The sequence below is a fragment of the Pagrus major genome, chromosome 16 (assembly GCF_040436345.1).
Source record: "Pagrus major chromosome 16, Pma_NU_1.0".
NCBI lineage: Eukaryota > Metazoa > Chordata > Actinopteri > Spariformes > Sparidae > Pagrus > Pagrus major.
Window position 1 is genome coordinate 25,851,054 of NC_133230.1, and position 27,521 is coordinate 25,878,574.

The 27,521-nt window shown below is 39.4% G+C and overlaps 1 protein-coding gene across 1 annotated transcript; it reads right to left on the minus strand.

The window, feature by feature from the left end:
• Positions 1 to 22,989: 22,989 nt before the first annotated feature.
• On the minus strand, positions 22,990 to 26,230 carry pax1a (paired box 1a). Its single transcript, XM_073483806.1, has 4 exons — positions 25,558 to 26,230; positions 24,412 to 24,545; positions 23,680 to 23,893; positions 22,990 to 23,090 (listed from the first exon to the last, which is right to left on the minus strand). Exons 1-4 carry the CDS (start codon positions 26,228 to 26,230, stop codon positions 22,990 to 22,992), a joined length of 1,122 nt encoding a protein of 373 aa, XP_073339907.1.
• Between the last annotated feature and the right edge of the window lie 1,291 nt (positions 26,231 to 27,521).

Here is a 27,521-nt window from a genome sequence, read left to right on the forward strand (position 1 = left end):
GGAGCTGGCAGTGTGTGTAAGCTAAGCTGTTACTTCACACAATGAGTTTTTTTAAAGTATTACTGTTGTCCATGATTACACGAAAAGAGGCTTTACACATCTATATTGTAAACCTTGCAGTTTGGTCAGGTGTTGACCAGCTAGACAAGCCAGGCTACAAAAAAAGGCCTCGATCACACGCTGGAATGCCTCCATGGGTCAGGGGTATTTATTGATGACATCTGTTCTAGGTTAAAGGGCCACAGAAGGTACAAGTACATATGGAAGTCTCTTTTCACAGCAGAGGGGGCTTTTTCCTCCGTGACTGCGGATGTCAAGGTTGTGTGTCCCCTTTTTACCACATACCTGCTCCTGCCTTACACTTCACAACTCTCGACACATGTCAGGTGACAGCCGTCCGTTGAGATTTATCAGGAAAAGATTTATGTTTTTAGCGGCCGGCTCTCGCTTCGTGTAGTAGCCGCGCTCGCAGCGGGCAGTGTTTTTCTTCCTGCACTTTCTTATTAGTTTAGTTTATTACAGCAGCACGTCTGGTGAGGTCATTTATGGCCAACCGTGGTGGTATGACAAACTCATTTATAACGGTGAAGCTTCAGCACGTTGGATGAGATCACTTGTGCCCTCCTCCCTCTCTCTCTCTCTCTCTCTCTCTCTCTCGCTCTCAATCTCTTGCTACCCAGACGCTAAGCTCCATAGGTAATGAAATCATCTGTTTGTCTGTATATTTGTGCAGGAAAACGACGGACCGGGGATCACTGTTGTTGGTGTGCAATCGCTGGCTGGGGGGCCATTTCACACACTGCTGAGTTTCTTCTCCCATAGTATTGAGATAATATGAGGGAGGTGACAGGTTGGGACCACATGGAGGTTACCATAGGCCCATTAAGAAGCTGAAAACAGAATTTATGGAAAAATTGTGTATGGTCACCCAGAATTTTGAAGATTTGAGTGCTGCATATTTTCTTTCACCTGCATGTAAATGAAGCCTAAAACAAAATAAAATACAGAGATAGGGATAAAGGTTTAAATGCCGTTTTGATGACTAAAGATGCATTACGTAAGAATTTGCCACCTATTGAATTCATACTCTACACAAATGGGGAGGAAGGGCAGGATGTCAGCAGAGTAATGGCTAACTGCTGCCAACTAAAGCTGCAGTTAGCTGGTTGGCTCAGTTAGCCGTACAGCTAGTGGTCCGGACTGGGATCCCGGAGTTGTATTACGAGAAAGGACGGGCTGGGACTAGCTGGTTACTGGCCTACTTCAATAGATATCTCTTCAAAACAATAAGTAGGTGTCTTTGAAATGCATAAAAACTTTTATTTTTTCACATTCTGTTTATAATTTTTTTTTGTTGCAGTTCTTGAACTAAAAGTCTTACATTTGACCCTTTAACAATTTTGATTAATTTGAATATTAAAGGTAATAGTGTTTTTCTCTACTAATCAGTTTTCCAAACAAAAAAAGAGCAATTACAATTAATCATAATTGTATTAGAAAGTGCTAAAGGGATGATGAAGGATAATTAGCAGCTTAACGGCATGTGTTCGTCTCAGCACAGGTTCCCCGCTGCTATTGAACTTATGACCCTGATCCCAGAGGGACATGTTCAGACAAAGATAGAGGGCAGCAGAGAGATTTAGACGTGCTTATGGAACCTGTGTGGTCTCCAGATATGCAATGTGCAGTCCAACACACACATTCGGCTCTTGGCTGAAACTTAGCCCTGATTCATACCGAGTATCCATCTGGTAGAATACCCAGCAGTGTTGTACCCAGCGCTCGGCAGTTCCCTTCCAGAAGAGAAAGCACATCGACAGAGGGAAGCACAACGGAATAAAGCTGTCCAAATGTCCAAATCCCAAATGATGAAGATGCCACATAATTTGCTTATTTTGAAAAGGAAGTGCTTGCTCCAATAGAAGTGTATATTTAACATTTTCAGAATGAAAAATGATGGCAAAACAGGCAACGTGTGAAGACTGGAACTGTTCCACCTAAAACACAAGGATCTCTATGTTAGGGCACAAAAGTTTTTCACATTAATATTTGCAATAAATTTCTTCAGTTCAACACACAACTCAAAGCTCATGTCCATCCAGTTGTCGTACATGTGCAGAAGTCAAACCTTTGATATATCTATTTCCTGTATGAACATATTATATAATTTACCATTAAAATGTGGCATTTCATCTGTTTTCTTTTGCTTTATCCTACAACACTTCATATTCATTTGTCAGGAACAACTTAAATGCTTGTTTCATTAAGAGGGAGAGATTAAATTGCACCGCATGGTTTGTATTTTGAAAAGCAGTGGAAATTTTGCTATTGTGAAAGCAGAGATGGTGAGTTTTTCTCATGAGGGCTGCACTGCACAATTGCCATCCTTTGGTCACTGAATGTAATGAGAGTCGCATCTGTGGCAATAACTTCTCACAGTGCGGCATGGGGCGCGAGCGACAACAAGGAAATGTTACTCATCATTTCATAAAAGTGGATCATACCCAGACTCTTAACAGATATTTATGTTTTATGAAATCCAGTCTCACAATTTCACCAGCAGAGTCAGTAACGGGCGTCTGTTACCAACTCTGAATGAAGGCAGCTGAAGAGGATTAGGCTAAATGTCCTTGGAAAAAAGGGCTCACCACAAGAGTAAAGGAAAAAATTTACAACACAACACTGACCGCTTGGTGTGTTTCAACAGTTAGAAGTTTTTTCATCTTGTCTTGCATGCAGCAATACAGAACAAAGATTTTCTTATGGATAAGCAATGATATCATAACTGTATTGATACAATTGAGACTGTACAGCGCTCAGCTGGATGTACAAGATTATATCTGTCGATTTTGACGAATATTTTAGTTTTTGCACACAGGTGGACATGGTAGCCACTAGTCCGAAAGTGACTGAATACTGAATACATTTATTGAATTACTTTAGTTACTTAATTACTAAATTAATTAATTAATTAATGACTTTGCAGATTGTGTGGTGCTACAGAGCCAAAGCAGGGCACTTTTGAATTAATTTATTTTATCAGCAAATGGATTTAAAAACTCTCCCGGTGCTCCAAGGGCAGAGTCAGCTACAGTAATAGGAGCGCTAGCTGCATGGCTAACTGAGCTAACTAGCTTACGGCAGCCACAGTTAGCGGTTACTCTAGTGGTAGGATGCCACCTATTCGTTGGAGTTTGAACTCAACAGTTTGCAAATTCGTGCATATTGTACCTTTAATTATATGTAATACCGGATAATGAATATTCTAATAATAATATTTTAGCACAATATCTTAACTTTTACTTTTATTTTTTTTAAGTATTACTTTTGGGTACTTTTTACAACACTGTGAATTTGTGCTATCAAATTTAATACCCACCTAGTTATGGTACTGATGCACACATAAGAACTGTATTGTGATTCTCTGTGGAGACTGTAAAGGTCAGTGTTAATGCACAGCTGTATTGTCAGCAGCTGGAGAGAGTCATGGACCAATAACATTGTCGAGATGAAAGAAAAAGGTTTGGACACTGGATGAATGACAAAAGGAAAAAATGATGCACCAGGAAATGTTGGTGTCACATGTAGCCTTCGGTTTGTTTGCTTTTCAGCATGCAGAAAAGGGAGCATAGATACCGTTTCATTTTCCTCCTTTACCACCCATGTAGATGTCTCCTAGATTGAGATACCTCCCTCCACTGCACACAGTCAATGTACCCTCATGTAGGACAAACCCAGCACAATCAGTTGGACCACAGCCTATTCAGATGTGTTGAGATTGGAGAAAGCACATTTTGGCAGTTTTACTTTGGCTGAATAAAAGAATGATGATGAGTGATAATAAGGATTAAATGCGTGTTTCTTGGGTGGCATTTTTCTACTGTTTTTTTAATTGAAATGCATAAACAACAGATTCCTTTGCTGATGGCCCTTGAAAAGATTAAAAGTACTATAGGTGTAGTGAGAATTCCAGTTCATATCACATGAGGAAACAGTAATGCTGAAATATGTAGATGAAAATCCAGCTTTCTTCCAGCTGTTCCAAAAACAAACAAACAAACAAAAAAATACATAGCTGGGCACATGAGACATTGTGTTAAACAAGTTTGCGGGGATGTGCGTAAGGCTTTGCTGAAAAGCATCAGCAATCATCTTAGCCACATCCATCCAAACCAGTGGAAAATAAATGATATGAGGACGTGCTGACATGTTGAAGTTTACTCTAATTCTCATTTTGGCTCATGCTCCACTGCGCTGGCCACAGAGGAGGATCTTCGCTCTCATCTGGCTCACTGTGCAGCACTGAAGTGCAGGCCAGCTCAGTTGGGTCATTACAGAAATAAATCCAGCTCACAGCAACAGTAATTGCTGAATGGGTAACATTGGAGTAAAGCCTTTTAACTGTATTCAGGAGGCCGACTCACTTATGATGCAGAAGGATTTTAGTTAGATTAGAGGGATTGTCACATATTATATATTTTGGAACCAAATAGTAGATATTTTATATACTTCTATTTGTCATGAATAACAACATATGGTAGATCCTATCAAATCAAACTATTTTATTTTATCAAATCAGTATACAAAACCAGATTTATGGCCTATTTAATTAACTGAGTCTATGGTTTTATATTTTAGTTCTATTGCACAAATAAAAAAAAAATCATTAGCAAAACACATAACAATATTAGATTTTTCGCTTGAAATTTTTCTCTGTCTACCTGAGAAGTGGGATTCCCTTCACCTGCATGCAGTGTTGATCCTCTAATCCCCTGGATCTGAAGATAAACAGACAGACTCTCGGATATAAAGAGGGACACTCACAATATTTGGTTAGGAGATACAGACTGGAGGAGGGTTACTCACCTGAGCTCTGGGAATGGCTTTTGTGTGGCCGGACAGGTCAACAACATATCCATTTTCACTAGCGGATGGGAATGTGTTTGCTCAGGCCTATCTCCGGTCTCATGGACGCTGTTTCCTCTTCAATGGATAATCTATCGTTGATATTATCTCCAATCAATTTTTACCCCTTGATCAACCCAAAAGGGACTTGTTTCATTTTAGATTAGATATAATTAATACTGTTTCTGCACTACCTGCTTTGAAGTGAGACTAAATGGGAACATTAAATCAGAGTTCAGCCCCCCATACTTACCAACACCTCATTAGCTGGAGGTTGAGGTGAGAAGATATTCCTTTCCTGTTGAGGGCAGGTCAGCACCTGTCACAGCCGGTAAAGCTCTTCTCTCAGCGGCGTCTCATCTCCTGCTTTATCTTCTCTTTACTCAGATAAGACAGTCTTAAAGTGATATGTGAGAAACTTATATTGGCATCTTATTGGGTGAAATGAGAGAAAAGAGATGCACTGACAAAGAGACAGTTAATTGGAATGCTGAAATGAAAAAGGCACAGTAATCTATGTTTCACGTGAGCGAGCTGAAAGATGGCACTCTCTTGTTGCTGTGTTTGATTTGTCTTTTTTCCAAATCAATTTTTTTCTCATCCATCTTAGTGGCATGGCTCTAGTGATGTTTGGCAGTCGCTCCACTACTTTGTGCCAGAGCAAAATATCTCAACAACTATTGGCTGGATTATACTGGAATTATGCTCTTAAAATTCTTTTGCATTTAAATTTTGCATTGCCTCGCACAGGTTTAGACTGTAGTAGTAGTAGACTGCTGCCGGTCCTGACCACATACGACTGGGTGCACCCTCAACTGTGCGACCATTGGATGACATAGCTTTGGCTGTTGCTGTCACTGTGATGGTGGCTGTAGACATGGATGTGCTTTGGTTGTTCTGATTATGGCTGTGACACAGTTTAGAAGGGATGTAACACTAGCTACATGTAGGGGTTGTGTGTGTGGTTGTGCTGGCTGAGCGTTGTAGTGAAGCTACTGTATTCCTGAACTCTGGTTGCTGTTATATCTAATAGAAGCACTGCAGATTCAAGTCTTGTGTAGTCCGAGCAATAACCATATCTAGAGCTTCACCCAGCTCAGCCAGGCAGAGCAGCTGCAGCTGTGCTCACACTCAGTGGCTGTATACTGTCAAAGCTCGGCTGTTTGAAAGGAGTAATAATCAATAAATGCATCATGGAAAGTGTTATTTCATCTCTCCTTTCTTTTGTATCTGCAGAGTTTTCCCCAAAACTGGCAGCAGTGGAGGACTCATGAAAAAATAAAACAGACACCAGCTGTATGCATTGGGGCACCAGCCCCAAGAAAACCACCAGAAAGGGCACTGGGAGGGCACCCAAGAGGGCACTTTATCGTTTTCTTTATCGTACCATAGGGGCATCCAACAGATCAATTCTGTGGCATTTTTTTTTAACATCAGGTCAGAATTTCTTTTTTATGACCAAATACCTGCAAGACTAATTATATTCCCATCCACCTCAGCTATTTACAAGTGTCATGTTAGTATGCTGACATTAGCATTCACCTAACTACAGGCTCACACAGTCACTGACATGGTTTATTAGCTGTCTCTTCCTCTATCAGTGCTCAAATCACTACCAAAAAGAAACCATCTTTTATTCCATGTTTTAGTGCCTTGAATAGCTTGGTTGTAATCAGCCAATACATTTGTAACTGGATGAAACTTAACATCATGAAGCATGTTAAAAAGGTGTATAAAAAGAAGTCCCTGCATGGTAATCTTTTATTTTACTTGCTTCAACATTAGGCGCTAGGCAGTTTTGTTCTCTTAAAATTACTGAAGGGTGATTTGGCATGATTGATTGCTGCAATGACAGCATCAGACATGATTACGATTAATAAGTCATTTCATTACAATCTTTTAAGGTGAGGTGAGGTTAGAAATTAGCAAACAGAGCCCCGGGTGTTACAAAACACAGTGGTAGGATTGACAGCCAGTCAGAGTAAGACTCAGTAATTACAGCTCTCATCTACCCCGGGGGAAGAAGAAAGTACAGAGCAGATTGTTGCTCATGTCTAATTACTTTGTCAGGACATGATGAGCAATCCCACAGCTATCAGTCATGTATGACAGCAGACACCCACTGACTGATGCCTTGACTTTTCTCTTGTGTTTTCTTTCTACTGCAAGAAAATGTCTCTGCTACTGGTTATCAAAGACCACAAACTTACATTATGAAGCTTAACTGGGCCTCAACAGCTATTAAAGCTCATTTGCAGTATCAGCATAGTATTTTGCAAATTATACACAGTCTACTCTGGATCTTGCAGACGATAAGGACTCTCCCTGGAGATTGGGGAAATGGCTCAATTTGGGCCTTTCAGACGCACTCACAGGGAGCTGTGCTTGTGCCTTCAGTCGCCAGCCTCGCCAGCCCGCCTTTTATAAGGCAGTTAGCTGTGCAGTATCTCTACCTAAGATCAGAAAGCACCAACAAAGAGTCAGCGTTCACATCGACAGATAGACCCCAGAGCCGGGAGGGGGACCGCTGTGTTCAGACTTGGAGTTGTTGAGTTGGGCAAGAATGCCTTGTTGGTGCCAAGTTTTATTTTGGTGTAGGTCCATTGCAAGAGCAATCTCTGAGTGTGTGGCATTGTGGAGGACATCCAAATGGTTAAGATGGTATTCCCTGATTGTTATTGAGACCTGAACCCCACCGTTCCTGCAATGATCTCTATCAGCCAGCACTCCTTGAAGCACACAGCTATTCATTAAAGATGGTTATCGGCGGGTCTGAGGCGAGAGCAGGGTTTTCAGGGGCAGTCAACGAGGCAAGATCATTGGGTATCATCTGAGACTGGCTCAGTTCAACGTTTGTCTACGTGTTCCTTCACAATTAAGACAACTTCAAACAGTCTCACAGGTATCCTTTTAGCTCCTTAGATGTCTCTGAGAGAAAGAGGGAGAGAGAGAAAGGGAGCTAATGAGTTTGCACTCATAAAGCGCACACGGATACGAAATCGTCCAATGTCCCATAACAAATAAACACAAAATACCTCACAGATGCAACAAAAGATCAAGGCAGGGCTGCTTGGAATTAAACATGCTCGGCTCCCTTTGGACGCAGCATAGCGTGAAGCTGCTATTATCTCTGTGAATGTCATATCTAGACCCTATATTTTCCATGACTGAGTAGTCTGCCTATCTTGCAGCTGGAAATCTGCGAGATGTGTTCATACAGCTGCTCATGCGTCAGTGTGGTTTAACTGCATCTCATCTCTGTTGGTTACTTTCATGGTCGAGTGATTGCATGTTTAAGTTAGAGCATGGGGTCATTTATTTTGCAGGGATATATTACTAAAAGTCTGAATGCATTATCAGTGTGTCAATGTTATGTCTTCTTTGACCTCTGAAGAATAATTTAAAATTGCATTTTTGTGTAACTCTCACCTTTGAGCAGCTTTTGCACTCTCACTGACCTAATGAAGCAGCAAACACTTCCTGGTTCATTACTTCAGGCAGTAAAACAGAAAAGAGCTGTACGGTGGCTGATTTGAGCAGTAGAGGGCTCCCTTTTCCCTCTGAGCTTTTAATTTGACCCTGGTCACTTCCAAAGGAGAAATCACATAAATAACAGTAAGTAGACTTTCACTATTCAAGCTTTAACTTAAATGTATCCACTAAACTTACATTATTAACACTAGACAAGACCAAAATCCCCAGAGAGTGCAGGTTTCTTAAAATAACATGCATGTTATGATTAGCAATTGTTTTTGTTTTTTATTCATTTGAACGACATATGTGATTCAGCTCTGTGTCTGAGAACTATTTCTCAAACCCAGTTATCTGTTTTGATTGAGTGGGATGCTTGCCAGATTGGAGTTCCCCCACCATTAATCTTACTGTGGGCCTGAGTGACAGACCGGATTATCAACTAAAACTTTCAGCCACTTGAGACTGCTACTGATGTTTGGCTTTCGAGAAGAAGAAAGAGTGGGAAACAATTCTTCTGCAGGAAGAGAACAGATGCTGGTGTAACCTAAGCATGGTGGAAACCCTCAGCAGCCCCGTAGCATTATCTGGACAAACTAATATTTACCCCGAGACAGAGCAAACACACTCATTTACTCTGGCTTTATTCACTGCTCTGGCATTGTTGATGGATTAACTCTAATGATGAAATCTAGCCTATCTTCTCAGTTTGATCTAAAGGCTTCACTTCTGAGGGAGGCGTGCATCAATCACTTGCAAGTGAAATTACTAGAAACAGTTAAATACAAGGAAGCTTACTACAAAATTGGTAAAAGTTCACATCAAATCAAAGCCTATGTATGAACAAATTTCAGACAATTGCTGATCAGCTGCTTTACCATCAATCTGTGCATTATTAGGGAGACATTCTCCCACAAAGATGGAAACAAAATCAACAACAGTCTGTTTCTTTTTTTTTCAGCTGTGTTCAGAGGGATCGGAGATTTGCAGCAGTCAGAACATGAAAAAGCCAAGTAACGAGTTGGTTTGAAGTCAGACCACAGTGCGGTGAATCTGCGTTTGAGTCAGGTCTGCTTTAAATAAAAACTGATTTGCCTCCCCCCCTAAATTTAGTCTCCAAAATTACACACTCTTCAGAGCATTGTTGGAATGCACGGGAATTGAAGGTCCTCCATTCTCACCAGAGTGTAATGAGAAACTGCTTGTAGAGGACGCTGGTCATAAAGGCAAACACCTGCGATGATGAGACCGAGGGAATCAATCTTCCTTTATCCCCCCTATCAACACGGAATAGAGAAACTAGATTCTCCTGACCTACCCGTTAGCTCCATGCGATGAAAGGAGGGACAACTGCTTTGCTGCTTGAGCTGAGGGGACGGATGGATGTGGGGAGAAGCCTAAGACCTGAAAATGTTCCCCTGAATACTAAAGAAAAACACAAAGTAGAACATGCAAAAAACATGAAGGATGCAGGACCCTATGTGAATCATATCTTGGCTTATGTCTTATTGTTAAAGGTCTTGCTTTTGCCTATGTGCAGTTTTAGGAAAACTAAAAACATATACCTGAAAATACCCTTATTATAGCCCTTATACTAGACTATTCGTTGTTCTAATGAAGCAGGCTGTAATAACGTAGTGAAGCATGAAGACAGTGCTCAAGAACAGGGGCAAAAATCTAATATCTAATATATTTGGAGGGGACAACTACATGAAAATGGGGGTTGTGTCCCCCTTGTCCCCCCTTTGGATGTATGCTCAAGAAGATCCTGATTTTAGAATCAGATCTTTTATTTAACTTAAATTAAAGTAGCGGTATACCAATGTAAAAATACCTCATTACAAGTACAAGGTTTGAGTGAATTGTTAATTGTGATGCATCAATTCATAAGTAGTATTTTCTGTTCTAGCCGGTTAAAGTTTAGAAATCAAGCCCCCTTCGAAGGGGCACAAGATAAATCTGAGGGGTCACAAGGTGATTAATGAGGTGTAAAAGAAGAAAAAACAAGGTTCTGCTTTTTCAGACTTTTCATTATCTTTCTCATCTAAATCTTTCTTTCTGTGAAATATAAGATGATTCTACTTCTTTGGGTCTCAACCAGTTATTTAAATAGAACTCTCTGAGAAGTTTAAAAAGGGTTGGCTTCACCTTTAAAGGTCCAATGAGCATCTAGAGTTGAAGTTGTAGCTTTAAACCAACTGAAGAGCCCTCATGTCATGCTTCCCTATGGTGGCTGCATAAAACAAAAAAAGACGCTAAAGGCCCTCTCCAGAGCCAGTGTTTGGCTGGTCTGTTCTGGGCTACTGTACACTGCAAAATCTGTCAAAGTGACTTTACTTAAACAGATGACCTCAAAATTACCAAGTAAAATAGACTAATAATTTAAAGTTGTTAAAACTTTTTAGCTGGTACGACCTTAATTTAATAGTCTGCTTTACTTGGTAATTCTAAGGTAATTGGTTTCCTGACTTTTTTTAAATTAAAGTCAACTTTTAAACTTTACAGTGTAGAAACATGGTGCACGGTAAGTTTACTTTATTTTGATGTAATCAGTTTCCACAATTTTTTAAAGTAAAGTCCCTGTCAGATTTTACAGTTTGGTGCAACATGGCGGACTCCGTGGAAGAGGACTAAATATATATGATATGATATAAAATGCTGATTCTAAGGTAATGCAGACACAACCAACAGTTTTTAGTTTCAGGTGAATATACACTAATGAAAATTATGAATATTATAATCCATTTCTGCCTCAAAATCTTTGTCAATCCTACACACTGGACCTTTAACTTTAACTATGTATTTTACAAGATTATCATGTGTTTTCTAATGTGAAATCTCAAAATAAGAAGCATAAAAAGTACTATTAGGTAATAATGTAGTTGAGTTGAAGTGTAAAATAGTACATCAAAATTGTACTTAATTTCTCAATTAATCTCTGCAACTGGCTGATTTCTTCTCAGTTCATATACATACATGGACATGAAATGTATATGCGAGGAAATTCGCTCTTCGTTCATTTAACAAGCTGGTGAAAATGAATTTTTATATTAAAATAAGGTTTTTGAACGTAGACTGACCCAACCTGCTGCATAGTGAGTTCGGATGTATCCGAGCAGCACGGAGGGGCTTCACCTTGTTATTCTCAACATGTTTTCATTGGGTCACCCAGCCAGTTTGGCAGGAACAAACCTTTCTTTGAGGGAAATGTAAGCCTTCCTCTAAGAATTTCCCTTTTTGCATGTGCAGGTGGACCCACGATGGTGTATCCATACAGAATCTTGTTTTTAATGGACAAAGACTCAGTATTCTTTGGCACGTATCAGCACCTGTACAAAACCTCGACAAATTCATGTGTGTGTTTATTTGTTTTTTCTTCCATGTGACAGACAGACAGCCTTGGATTTCACTTATAGAGTAGCCGAGACCTTGTTAACTCAGTAATGGATAGCCCTGGTGTACACGGAGACATCCTCTTCATTCTTGTGCCGCAGAGAGCAGGAAGAGGAGACAAGCACTTCCTCTATCACTCTGACACTCACCTTTTGTCTCTCTCAGCCAGCAAGACATCAAGAGCTGGTTTCTGTGCAATGGAGATGGTTAATGGCTTTTCTTTGTCATTTCCCGTGAAGAAACACATGCAAGAAATGTTTTTCCTCATTGTGAGACTTTACTGTGGGATAAACAAGACAGTCAAGCTACACCATATACAGTAAACTTCAAGACACGTTTACGCCTGAAAATGAAAATTAACACTTTGACATGACATCTAAAAACCTGTTTTTTTTAAACATCCTGCAAATGTCCAAGCATAACTTATGATAACCAAACTTTACTTGTGGAAGTGATATTACATTGCTTACATTGTTTATTTGTTAATTCACAGGGTAGGAATCAATGTTAAATGTTGACCTGCGCAAAAAAGTTTGGATAAAACCTGAGTCCGCACAGCTTCGACAAAAAAGAAGCCCTTCAGCTGCATTATGTGCCGTTGGCCAAAACATACATGCCTCCTTTACTAAGCTACTAAAATACTTCTCGACCAGAGAACAAAAAATGATTGTGTTTCTCATTAGGGTTTCACACTGTGAAGGAGTATTGGAGCTGAAAGACAGAGGGCTCGCTAGACAATTGAGTGCAGTTTAAGCATTTCTGCAGAGGCCCACCTTGCTATTGTGGCTTGGAAGTGTGACTGGTGGTTGACGCAGTCTGCAGTGGAGGGTGATGACTGAGAGGATCTCCAGTACGGAGTCGCCACCCACATAGCTTTGTATTCTGTCTGCAGAGGATGATGATACATTTAATAATATTATATATATTTATATATTATATATATTTGTATTATATATATATATATATATATATATATATATATATATATATATATATATATATATATATATATATATTTAACTCTATGTCATTCTTTGTCTCAGCACCCATAATGATTCCTTTCAGTGTTTTCTTTATTGCATTTCTGCAAGACATTTTTACTGAAACAAATGTATTTGTACAATGATATATAATCTTCTCATTATCTATATAGGTGAGTATTTCATGTCATTTGGCTTTGAATGAATTATTGACAGAATTAATTTCTCCTACACACATACAAGTACACACAATTATAAAATACAGAATGATGGACTAGTCTGTAATCATGCACATGCGCACATGACGACACTTCATGAGTCTCACACAACATCACTCTGGTCTTAAGTGATACCAAAAACACAATTAAGATTAAATAAAAGTAATCTTATTGATATTTCTTCTCTATTTCTATTTCTTTATTTGCAGGGGTAGTCCAAAAGTAACAGAAAGTAATCAAGTTACATTACATTAATATTGTAAATGTAATACTTGGATTACGTTACTGACTACATTTTTTAACAGGTAATTTGTACATTTTTAACCCTCCCAACCCTGAACATTGTAAAATAATCAGCCTTTACAGAGGACGGTGGCATGGTTTTAATGTTTTAATCACTTTTTACAGTGACCTTTGACATATACACAGTCAAGTGTTTTCTGCTATTGACTTCAGTACATACTGTATTTCATTTATAATATATAAAACATAAAATCAGCCTATGAAATATGATTAAAGATTATTAACGATAAAACTGTAGTAGTTGAAATAAGGTTACAGTTTTCTACACTTTGACAAACTACAACAACAACAAAAATACAATAGTCTAAAAAAATATATACAACATCCAACACTATGAATGGGCCACTGCATAATTTGCACTTTTTGTTTTGTTTGTCTGTGCTTTTATTAAAGAAAAGATTTGCATGAAGGACTTTTACTTATAATGGGAAAAAAATGACATTGTGGTATTTGTATTTCTACTCAGAAGAAGAAAAAAAAAATTAATTCCACTTCTGCTCTGCAGTATACGGCTCTCTGGTTTGCTATTATAATAGGCAGTGCAGTATTATTTGGTTATTACTTGTGTGTTTATGAGCTGCTGAGGCCATTTTTCCATCTGTCAGCATTCAAACACAAAGCCCACATTAGGAGGCTGGTCGACCATATAGTTTGCATTTCATTGATTTCCTTATGAAAATATACCCCATCAGTTCAAACAGCACAACCATAGGCTGCTTTACTGTCGTACAGATGCAAATAATATACGTTGAGTATTCTCCTGTGTTGCTTACAAGCACTTCTTCCTCATGTACACACCATGTCATGTTGTCTTTCGGTGATCTCCATTTTGGCGTGATGTAATTTGTTCTGGCTTGTGGTGCTGCAGTCCCTCCCCAGTGGAGAGGCTATATCAGACCCTTCATTCAGTTTCAAGCCATGTTTTCGCCATGCCAAATTAACAGCCACCCTTTGGGTCAATGCTGCGTGCGAGTGTTGAGATGCGAGAGGCGTGTCTGAGTGAAAAGCACCAATACCAGCAACGTGCATGGTTCTCCACAACTGACTCCACTTCGTGTTCTTCAAAGGGCCCTCTTCCTCCCTCTCTGTCTCCTACTGCTGGTTTAGCTGCAGCCGACTGCTCGACAGACCGGACCTCTCCGCTCACTTACAGACCAAACAGAAATATTGGCTGTTTAAGCCTGATGATACTGTCAATATGGGAAAGGTCAAACAGTTATGTATATGTTTTATTTCATCCCGGATGTTGCTAAAGTCAATAGGTCATGAAAGTTTGTGTTGATTTAGACTGGAGCCTGTCTTGGTTATCGGCCAACAAGTTCCTTAAAATCAGACAACTGATAGGGGCCGGCAGGTCTGACTGGCGCTGTTGTCACAAACACTAAGGGAGTGGCAGCAGTGGGACGTGGTAAAAAGGCTGATTAATGACAGTCAGCGATGTTTACCTTTCAGCCTTTGTTGCATTATCTCTAACTCACAACATGGCGACACATTCACTCCTGGTCCTGCTGAACCCATGCAGTGTTCAACAGAGCAACAGGTTCTGCATGTTTTAGACCTGTACTACACACCAGTGTGCTCTACTTCCTGTTATCTCATCTGAATGCTGAAGTGATGCCAGTGTACCCCCTACAAACTGAGTAATTATTTGCTTATAACAAACTGGACCTGTTTTAGACCCTGGTCACAATCACAATAACTATCTAAGTTGGCATGAAGATGTTGCCTCAGTCAAACTCAATCTTGTTTTTAACCATCTGTGGCTGCAAACATTTTGAACTTTAATCATGTGAGTTAGTTGATTAAGCTGTATTTATTAACACATTTCCGTTGAGATTAAAATGTATGTTGTAAAAGAGACTTTATCTCTTTAGACTTTTTAAGAGAATTTATTTAAAATGAGGGATATAGATTCATAACAGGATGAGTTAATCATCACACAGATACTGCATGGTAGTAACACACACACACACACACACACACATATATATATATATATATACATATATAATTATTCATGTTCAACAATATAAATAGTAATAAATAGTCATAATCTCTGAGTCATTTGGAGGATGGGTCTCAGCCCAGAATAGACCCCACTAACTTTGGGTACGAATCTGGATAAAGGGATGGATCCAGGAATGTTTCCTCACTTTCTTTAACCGTGCATTTTTTTTGTTTTGTTTTGTTTTGTTTTGTTTTGTTTTGTTTTGTTTTGTTTTGTTTTTTGAGATTTATGTTAATTTCTCTGGGAATAATGCATGAATCTTATTGATTAATGAGTACAATTTGATATGAATCCTAATAAAAATCAACAACAAAAGGTAGAGTACGAGTCCATCTGCATTGTTTGTTTTTTTGTCCTAGCAGTTCACTGTTACAGATCTGGTGTGCTTGGTTAAGCAGTTACGGGTGGTTTATAATTTAGAGTGATAAAGAGCTTTAGAGTTTGATATTGGATTAGGCCTCGGACTGGCAGAGGTATGTGCTCTGCTGAGTGCCATTCTGGTTTATTTATATTTTTAAATAAATTCTTTCATCTAATTACCTCTGGCAAAAAGGTCTATGTTGAGCTCACAGTACAATCACACAATGTGAGAAACTTTTTTCTTACTTTTCCAACCTACTTTGTCTTTTGGTATCTGTTGCAGTCCTTCTTATTCAGCCCTAAGCCAATGAATTTGTTTAAACTAGACAGCTATTCTCTTGAGCATTTTAAAGATACAATTATCAATTCATAAAACTGGTGGTGAGTTTGATGTTCTATGTTCAACAAGAAATTATTTGACTTCCTGACCTCTAATGAGAGGGGCTGAACACTAACTGTAACCACCACCCTCAACTGGAAGGTGTATAGATGCCCTATTGTCACAATGTTATGATAAATTATAGGAACTCTCTTTTGTCATTGTTAGTCAAGGGAAAATAGAAAAGTGGAATCTCTGAATACCATCGAAACGTCCATACGTTTTCAGTATGTAGCTGCTATAGGAGGCCCAGAGAGATTATTCAGGTTAAAGGATATCCAAACCTGATATATTTTATTCCTCTGTAAATCCCTATTGTTGTCCAAAGACTATTAAAAACCCAGCAATGAGCCACATTGCTCTTCATTGCCATTTACTCAAACACTGTACTTTATTTTGAGTCAATCCCACATACACTGGTGATGTAAATAGAATAAAGCACCAAATGTGCATTCATCCACAGCTGAAAATAGTCCCCAACAAAAGCAATATTTACTCCTGTTTGAGTAACGCTTGCTGAAAAACTATAATGCACAGCTATATAAAAAGATTACTTGACCTTTTTTATAAAAAAATAAGATTTACATATTCAGTTGTTGCTTTTGGTCTTTTTTTATTTTTATTTTTTTAGAGATTAGCTCAAAAATAACAAAAACAAAAAAAGACACACCAGCCCTGAATTTAGGAAAAATAAAACATTTGTTTTGTCAGAAATAAACATATCCCAATGCATTGAATCAAATAAGTCAGAATTCTCCTATTTTCATCTTCTCTCTATACAAAAACACATCTATCCACTCATTTCAGAGATCCAACAGGGGCAGGATTTTCCAAACCAACAGACAGTACCGTGGTTTACCACTCACATTTTTGGGAGAAGAGTCATCATCTTATTATCACCTAATAAGAATTTGAGCCAAAAATTAACTTGAAGGCAACCCTTAAATCCAACACCGCATAGCTTTCTTGCTGGTAGCATGTGACGTGTGTGGCAACATTTAGCACAGTATATGTTTCAGCACACTTTAAATAAGTCACAGATGGGCGGCAGGGCAGAACATTAATTCTATCGTCTCCACAAATTAGAGAGGATCCTCCTGCACTGAGCACTGTCTCTGTCTGTGCCCAGATCCTCACTAAAATAGACTTCGACTACAAAACTGCTGACAAATTTCCATAATGTAGGTCTGTATTTTGACTTTCCTGTAAAGAGCTGCAGACTCCTCAAGATGCTGATATTTACATACCCATTACAGACAATACACTCAAATTACAAGCATTTTTAGTTTTACAAAAACATTCCTGCTTTCATGGCAGCCTTTTCAAAGAGTGCATTTTAATTGTGTTTGCTAACATAATTTCATGCTGTTTTAGTCATCTGTATGTAATAATCAAAGCTGGCCTCTGCAATTCAATGTGTTCCTGCGGTTATTCTCTTTATTGCTGCGTCGTATCCTCCAAGGACCAAAAACGACGGCGGAATCTCCTGCGAGCAAAATGTGAAATGATACGTTTTCATTTAGAATCCAAATGTCATCATCATGTCTCTGTCCCTTTTGCTTTTAGAGCGTCTGGTTGATGTGGTGAGCTGGCAGAGCAAGTAAGAACATGGGAGGGAGACATTTATCATCCTCTAGACTACAGAGCTGTAACTCTGCCTGCTTGGAAATCCTGTGGACAGTCAGTGGAAAAAAAAAAACATCCAATGGTGATTGCATTACAAGGATGACATCGTTATGGACTCACTGCTTTAGTGTTTTAGTTTTGGGTGGTACAAACATGAATGCATCACTTACAAATTCGTCATATGACAATACTGATTCTTCTCAAATGATAAATGTGTTTGAGCCCGTATAATTATCTCTTCAGTAGGCCTGTTTCCTCTCCTCTCTTTATCTACAATTTGTTCTCTGAATGCATCAAATTCTGTCATACAGATTTTAATTAATGGCCTTGTTCCTCACATGATTGTCCAAAACGGATATCATGCTCATCAAAGACCTTTGACAGGTACATGTTTCAACATTGTACATTTTTGCAATGCATGTACGTTTCCATGGCACGTCAATTAATTTGAAATTTCAGCCATGACAACTGCTGACACCAGCCTTTTTGTCCAAGTTTGACACCTCGCCAACTTGCCACTCTCTTTTTAAAAGGTTTCCTGTGTACCTTCTTTGCTTTTTCCAAGACCTGTCGGGCCTGCCATGTCGCCTGTCCTGAGATGCTCTCTTGTTGACTTTGAGTCATGAGAAGGAAGAGAAAGTGAATGAGGGACTCCTGGCCAGCCTGGGGTAGTTTCCCCCCTCAACACAAAAAGTACAGATAATGTAAAATGTCTTAAATCAAACCTGGCAAAGCGTCCAATACATAAACTGAACTTTGGTCTCTGAAGAACACTCAATCCTTCCTGTACACATGGTAGACACTGATGAATCGTTACAGTTGAAGATAGGGGCGCCTGTTCTTGCTTTTTTAAAGTAATCTCTGTCACCATTTTGCTTCTGCCTGGATTATTAATAGGTCTTAATATCATATCCATTAGGACCAAGGAGGCTGAGTCTCCTATCCATCTCTCCAAGTGTCTGTTTAAGCCTGTGGCATTTGAGAATCCTTTCAAGTTTAAGTTGCAGAGTTAACACTCTCGAGAAGCCAGAGATCAGAGAACGTAGTGTTTAAGTCTGTGGGCATCTGCACACTTGTGTTATTGAAGGTTTAGCATGTTACAGTGCAAAAAGTATCATTTCGTCTCCTCTACTCCTCTACTTTTTAGTAATATTTAGTAGACATGAATAAATTAAGAGGGAGAAACTACATTTTGCAAACACAGAGCTAAACATTTTGCATAAATATGACCAGAATATTAAACAACAAAATATTGGCAAATGGTTCCAGTGGTGATCAAATATTTGACTTAAAAGGGCACTATGTAGTTTTGGAGAAGAAAATTCAAACTCAGAACTATAATATTCATAATAATAATGACGTAATCATACAAACTCAAATTTTTTTTTTTCTTCCCATAACTGAATAAGCAAGCTGTTCTCAGGGGAATATAAGGTCCCCAAAACACTGTTTGAAGCTAGAAAGGTGGCAGGGTCTGACAGATATAAACAAAGTGAAACAGTATGAAATTGTGTTGTCCTTTAATGTCAGTTTGGTTCTTTAGTTTATTCAGTCGTGAAAATTAAGTTTTAGTTTGTTTATGCATAAAAAATCAGTCAATGAAGATCTCTCTCTTCTGATTAAAATTGTTTCCTCAGAACTACATAGTGCACCTTTAAATAGTTGTAAATAGTACAGGTTTGACTGTATGAAATGAATACATCACTGGAAAAAAGTTATAAAATGATAGGTGACTCTGGGATGAAAAAGTGGCCTAACTACCATGTTGTCACCCATCTCAAAGTATACACTCTAAAAATAAGAGAAATATTATGTCTCCGTGCTCTGTACCAAGAGGAAACAACCATCTAAAAGCAGCCCACCTGCTGCCCTTCCAGCACAGAGGGTCTGCAGAAGACGCAGTGGGGGGTATCACTCGCGGCCCTGATTGATGACCATAGGTCCCGCAGGAAGTAACCCCGCCACCATGAAGGAGTGTTTTCTGAACCCCAAGTGGTATCCGGGAAAACAGAACGACTCCAGTCAGGGAGCGTGTGTACTCATAGGCCATCTTAATGTTTGGATATACTGAGTCACTTGGGATTTTTCTGCAAAAAGGGAAAGGAACCAGCGACTGCAAAATGGAGCTCAGAGGGTACACGAATTCCAGGGTGTATCCTAAAACTTGCTATTAAAACTGATCAGTATGACACTTCAGTGGTTTGTGCTTTGACCTTGCTTGCAGTATAATAGCACCCTGTGAATAAAGGACGTCTTCTTTTCTGTAATCCTTTTTCAGAACCCTCGAAAATTTTCCTTTTCAATCAAAACTCAAAAAATACTGCCGGCTTAGACACCAGGTATGATTATTGATGTACATTTAACACGTGCTTGCAGGTGAAATCTATTACCAATCATATTTACATTTAAAGGTGCACTATGTATATTATGTAGTAGAGAAAGATCTTCACTTACTAATGTTTTATGCCTAAACAAACTTAATAAACAAACTGTCCTTAAAAGGACAACACATTTGCATATTGTTTTACTTTGTTTATATTTGGTGGACCCTGCCACCTTTCTAGCTTCAAACAGTGTTCTGGGGACCTTATTTTCCTCTGAGAACAGCCGGTTTATTCAGTTATGGAAAAGATGAATATTTTTGAGTTTGATTTATTACCACATTAATATTGTAAATATTACATTTCAGAGTTTGAATTTAATCTCCAAAACTACATAGTGTCCCTTTAAGGGTTACAAAAGTAGGATTTCTTTTTTTAAAGGCCATCTTCAAAAGGCATGCTGTTATCTCTAATTTGAAAATAACCTACAAGGTGAAATATTACTGTCATGGCTTTTGTATGAACAATATTTCCTGTTTCTAGGATGGTTCGGCTTAAGTTTTCAACTGACTTCCACAGCTAAGCCAGAATCAAGAAAGAAAGAGTCCAAATGTTCATCTGTAAATCCACAAAGTCACTGAGTCCAAAGACTTACAGAGAGACAGATCTGACACAATAGTTTTCTGCTGATTTTCGGGGGAATGAAGGCAATTACCATCACAATCAACATTTATTGCAGCACACTGTAACACTCAGACCATTCAGTAAATCCAAAACTTTTGTTTTTAGAGAGTTAAATTTTTTTAAACTGATTCGGGTGATTAGGTTAATCTGGGTTTATAATAAGCAGATAAAAAAATCATTAATCTAATTCAATGAGCCAAATCTTAGCTCACTGGAGGGAAATCCAGTCAAAGTATGTCTTGGTCTACATTAAAGGTCAGTAGACATGTGCGTTTGGAACCGTAAAAAGGAGTTTGACTGACACCCAAAAGGGACGGACAATCTCCTATTTAACATATCATTCTGTCTTTGCAAGGCATAAAAATACCAACATAAAATATTTTTACTTCCTGGTTGCATTCACACTGAACGTGCTGTTAAAAACCACAGAAATGCTCAATCTCACTCGACCAAACTACACTGGGCCAGTCACCAAACCAACTGTGTTGCACACATTCCCCCTGACCTCACTGTCCTGCATCAAGTAACAACAGATGAGATGCAGCATGTTTGCAGGGATGAGGACCAGAACCTTAAAGTTAAATTTCAAAAGTGGGCTACATTTCAGTAAAATGTATACAAATATTAAAATGTTTCAAATATTAATTTATGTTATTGCTTCATGGTAATTTGGTATCACAATAAGGGTTGAACAGAATATTAAAAATGTAACTTTAACGTTTAAATCTATGACAGACTAGACTTGTAATCTTATATTTTGGGAATGAGGGCTGCTGATATTAATTAAAAGAAAATCCATAAAGGTACAGATTTGTTGTCGCCTAAAATAAATAAATAAAAAGCCACTTTCACAAACGCACCATTCAGCAAAGACGCAAACATATATGTCATTCAAACAGGGCCACACTTCAGACGTAGGATGGACTTTTCTACTGAGGGGATCCAATGTTTCCAAAAACAGCTCTGCATGGCACACATTTATTAATCATACATAATCATTTATAGCATTACTGTACAGAAAACATCGTAAAACAGAATACGATAGGGTCAGTTGAACACTACTAAAAGCAATAACCATAGAAGTGAGCCGAACGACGAGGAGATATCAGCAAACGTGGACACACAGATGTTCTGTTGTTCGAGCAAACAGGCCGCACGAATAAACATAATACTATACGCCTCCAATTTGCATGAGGGGGATTTGGACTGCCACCTGTAGACATAGGCGTCGGAAATTAACACCCACGATCAGATCTGCGATTCAAATCATGGCATGTATCAGGTATACAGCTGAGATAACATCAGCAGAGGCGCCCAGCCTGAGAAGAGTACGTGGAAGTGATGTGGGTTAGACGGTTACACGCGAAGTTTGAGCTGGCAGGTCGATCATTGCCAATAAAATGGGCCTACATACAATCGTACAATACGTGAATTGCCGAAGTTTTTGCATGGCGCTTAATCCTAATGTGAAATATATTGGGCCATTTCGTACAGTAATCTCGGACTACTGTGATGAAATTGGTGGCATAAACCTTTAAGACATTACTAAAAGTCACTTTTTGGAGTCACAAAAAATCGTAGATTAAATTTCAGATTATCAACAGTTTAAAGGTGAGCGAAATTATTTTCGGAACGTGGCCCAACAAACCTGAAAACCTCAAGGGAACAGAACACTCCAATTTCCCGTATTTCTCCGTCTTTAAGGTGATATCAACACCATCCACAACTAAGGCCTTAACCCACGGAATGAACAAAAAGAATACACCGTTTAATGGATCTGTGATGAGATAATATACGACAACATGTGGCGTTTAACAAAGCCTTTATTTTTGAATATTTACAAGAAATTATAAAAATATATAATTAAAGCTTTGGCAAATATTTTACATTTAGACAATTTATCTCTTTGTTCACATCGTTGAGTCACTGTAGAGATCATGGCCACAAATTCAGATCATATAATAATATGGCGGATTACAGAATAGCCCTTTGGTTTTATAACAAAACATTGATGACAAACTAGACTGACAAAACGTTTTTTTTTTTTTTTTACTCCTGCAGCCTCCAGAAGAGAACACACATGAAACATTTCAATGGAGAAAACAAACCTATCAACCAATGAGGGGAAACACCGATACATCCATGCAAGCTTACATTCATATGGCCATGAAGGCCGACATAGCTATACTGTACTCATAATGAATGTGAAGAGGCCTGTGTTTGACTGTAAGCTGCAAACACTCGGGGGAAAACAAGCCGTTAGTGTTTCAGACTTACTGTTGGAGTTGTTGAAATGAGTTCAGTTAAATGGATCTGGTAATTAAGGTGGTGTAAATCCCGGTTATGATGATGAGGTATGGAGACTGGGTCCGTGCACACTGTTCAAGTCTTCATGTTGCTGCTGCTGCTGCTTGCTCAGGGGACTGGGTGGTTTTCTGTCTCCTGCAACGCGCAGCAGAAGTACAGTTGGCCTGTGCATGCAACTTCAGTGTCAAATTATTATTTCAGATAAATGCATTTAACGTGAGTTATTCCACCTACACGTTAGAGCAGATACTCAGAAATTCCCATTTTCTCGTATTTTTCTTTTCATGACAGAATTCTTTTTTTTTTTTTTTAATTGAACAATAGGCTTTTCCTCCATTTTATGTGTGTCCTCAGAGCTCATGGCTGACGCTGGCCAAGTCTGGCGGGTCAGTATTTTTCTTAATTGGCATATAATTAGACTTCATTTGGGAGTTGGTAAATGTCTGCACTCGTTGCGGTCATTGCTTATTGCGAAAATGTGTGTGCCTGAGTAGGAACGGTGAAGGGAGAGACTGTTCGGTCCCATGCAGTCAATATTAATAATAATAATAATAATAATAATAATAATAATAATAATAATAATAATAATAATAATAATAATTCACTATTTAAAATATTCTAATATAAAGCAACTGCAATCCAGAGAATATAATTTAAAACATGGACTCGACACAGCTGTCACCAGTTCAGTTTTCACATTAAGCTGTGTCCCCCTTCGGTCTACCTTCTCGGGCCTGATGCTTGAAGGTCATCGGTGAGTGGATCTCTCCTGCGTGCATGCCCATCCCGCTGCTTGGGTGCGACAGGGCCGGGCTCTGCGGCTGCCAGTGGTGGTGGCCCGGGGCCACGTAGCCGCCCGCTGGCCCGCTGTACACCCCATACTGGTTGGTGGGAGAGTAGGCACACGCCGAGACATAACTGGACAGTGTGGAGGAGGGCTGCAGGCAGACAGATGAGATATGGACTAAATAAGCAGAAAAACCCCAAACGCACAGCTCTCATAATTACATGTGACAGTAGCATGTGGCCTACAGCAGTGATGTCTGGATGGTTTAGAAGGAAACTGAGGAACATGAGATTCGCTGTAATTTAGTTTACCATAATTAATACTAATTAGAGTACACACAGCTAGGTTTCCTCTGTCTGTCATCTTAAACACAAGCAAACGTTTAATCAACAGTAATAAAACTCCCGGGAGTCTCTTGGGTAAACTCTTATCAAACAGAGCTTTGTGGCCTCATGTGACTCTGTCTGAGGGTCTCTGATATGGAAACTTTTCACAACTCCGGCACAGGCCTTTGGAGAGAGAGAGCAATAATGTACTAAAGGCCTCAGCCCATTTTGGCAGTGAACATTTGGACATTTTCCCATAAAGAAAATAAAATAGTGTGATATAGTTACTTGGTATAGAAACGTTGCAGGCTGTACATATATATATATGCATATTTTTCTTTACCTGTGCGTATTTTATGTCGGCCTCAATGGCTGACTTGTCGATCCCGTTGACCGCGTGAGCCGCGGGGAAAGCTGCTCTGTTGACGCTGCTCCACTCCTCCATTTTTGGTGGGTATCCATCCGTCCCAGCGATGGCTGATTTAGAAACAGTAACTTCACATCAAATATGTATAACAAGTAGCATTAACAAAATCAATTCAGTCCCAATTAGAGTCATAATGAATTATGGAAATTATAGAAATGCTTTACGCATAAGCCTGTGCGAGCTATAAACCATATTTCATTTTCAAAACAGCAGGCCTATTTAAGATGGTCATGAACTTGGGATTAATTAAACGAATACATCATTTAATTTCAAAATAATTATAATAATTAAAAAGTAGTATTCTAGGCATTAATATATTAATTAATAAAAAATATATCCTGGTTTTGATTTGATCTTAAAGAAAAATACAAAACAAAAAACAAAGAAACGTTAAAGTTGAAATCAAACAACAGCAGCTTATCATAATTATTCTTCTCTCATTTTATAATTTATGTTAAAAAATTATTTAGTGTTATTACACCCAGTACAGCCCTACATTTTATCATGTTACGTGTACGCATATGCGTGCGTAAAAGAAGCAATTTTCTTGTATATAAGTAGGTCTAAAGAGTCGAGCTATTTCAATCAGAAAAAAATCATTTGAAAATAAATAATTATATGTAATTTTACACACACATGTTATTCAAATAATATTGGCCCTAATGGCACAAAAGTACACCGGGCCAGGCAACTGAACATCGGATGAAAACAGTGACATGAGGACCGGAGGGGCAAAGAAAAATGCCTGTAATGACTACTTGAAGGATTAGGGAGGATCTAGCAGGTGAGCAAAGTGTTTGCAAACGCATCATCCCATGAAAAGGCCCATTGAGAGTAGACTTACTGCTTTCTGGCTGAATGGTGAAACGGAGGCCTGTACAACTTCTAATGGACACATTGTCCTGCCCGCAGCCTGAACAGGTTGTGCGGTGTGACACAACAATCCATCATACAGAATAACACACTAATAACCAGCTGCACTGGTTTGTTAAAACCTTATTAGAGAACAGTGAGAGCTAAAGGCTTACATGTATAGCACATAGGCCTAAGGGTTTTCCTCACCTGAAGGATCCATGAAGGCTCGTATACCGAGGATGTTGCTGACGGTGTGCGCAGAAGGCCATGCCCTGGATAAGCTCATATGTCCAGCCGTCACCGGTACTCCAGGAGGGCTGCCCATTTTAGTGCCAGTGGGCGACATGGTGTTTGGGTAGGAATAAGGGTATATGTGGTTGTAGGAGAGCCCGGCCTGCGCGGAGGCTTGCTTACCGCCCTCGTACTGATTAGGCTGGGAGAGATTTCCAATCTTGTTGCGTAAAATCCTGCTGATCGAGCTTACCGACGGGACATTGTACTTGTCACAAACTCCATCTGCCAAAAGTCTGTCCCGGATCTCCCAAGCAAAGATGCCGGGGTCGCTTTGTTTGTATTCCCTGATATTTTTCACCACGTTAGGCGTCGTGACCCGCGGTTTGCTCCCACCGATGGCACCGGGTAAGATGGAGCCCGTCTCGTTGTACCTCGCCAAAATCTTGCTCACGCAGCCGTGGGAGACTCTCAGCTGTCGGCTTATATCACAGGGTCTGATCCCGAGCTGAGCCAGCTCCACTATTCTTAACCGTATGGCATTGGGCAGGGGTCGCCCGTTGACGAACACGCCGCCTAACTGGTTCACCTCTCCATAGGTTTGCTCTGCGGGAGAATAGAGATGCAAAGTCACATATTTACACAGCATGAGGTGAGTAAATAAATACAGTAAATATTAAATAGAGTACGTCGTCTTACTGTCATTGTAATGCACTCATTCTGCCACAACACATAAGTCCATAAAACAATTGTTTTTGTGTATTATAATGGGACAACTTCAGAAAGTTTCCTTTGCATCCTTGACACAAGCTGCTGTAAATCACACCATAAAGTTGTACAACATGTGTCAGCCTACACACACTGGGATCCTCTAGTTAATATTTGCTATTTTGCAACTTTACAAAAGGGTGTACACTGATTGTCTGGGTTTTTCCTCTACCATCCCTGCGTACACAACAAAAAAACAACATTAAAAATGGCGAGCTTGAGCTTGATTTACCACTCCAGAGCTCTCCAAAGACACACTTTTCATAGGATAATTGCTGGTGTGGTTCCATTGAAGATCTAAAGCTTTTAACAGACAACAAGGCCTGTTGGAAAAATCCTCTGTACAATAAACTTGACAAGCTGTCGCCAAAAGACGCTCTCCATTTGCGCATTATCTGAACTTGAAGGAAAAAAAATGCTTATTTCTGTCTTTACGCAAGCGTGCTGAGCGTGGATCCATACGCTCCCTGTCACTGAAGCATGCACATGATAAGACAGCCTTACCCATTTGCCTATATGTGTCGTGATGCTGGGACATATAGGTGCCCCTTCAAATGGCTGAACGCGTCCGAGCGAAGGCAGACAAGGAAGGGGAACGGGAGGAATGAGCCCCAGAAGAGGAAAAAGGGACCTCTTAAAAAATCTCCTGCGAGTGTAGCGCGCCCCCTTCTTCTTCTTCTTTTTTTTTTGGAAGCGAGTGACTGCTGCAAGGTACAATGGCACCAAAGCGATCTTCATCCGATAAAAGCAAATTGGAGTGATCCCGGGAAGTCCGGAGTTTGCTGGAATTAATTTGACGCGTCCTCCACGTCAATCTTCGCTGTTATACGCCGAGCCTCTGCTTTGGTTTCATTGGTCGTCCCGCGCTGGAAACGGCTGTCAGCCAATGCAAACCCCATCCGGTTGGAGCCGTGCAGCCTCCTTGAGTATTTTGCATAGGGGAAGTGGCAGAAAGGGAAGCGTTTCATCCAACGTGCAGCCTTATGGTAAGGACTTATGCATCATAGGAGATATAGACTGGGGTGACAGTGGAGGGGGGATCTTCCCGGAGTGGTTTCAGCTTCAAAATAAAGTTCAAACACTTTTCTGACAGCTGATAAAAATATTGGTGACATCATTTTAGTTTGTCTCTTAAGGAGTAGTGTCAGAGAAGGATGATGTAATTAATATTA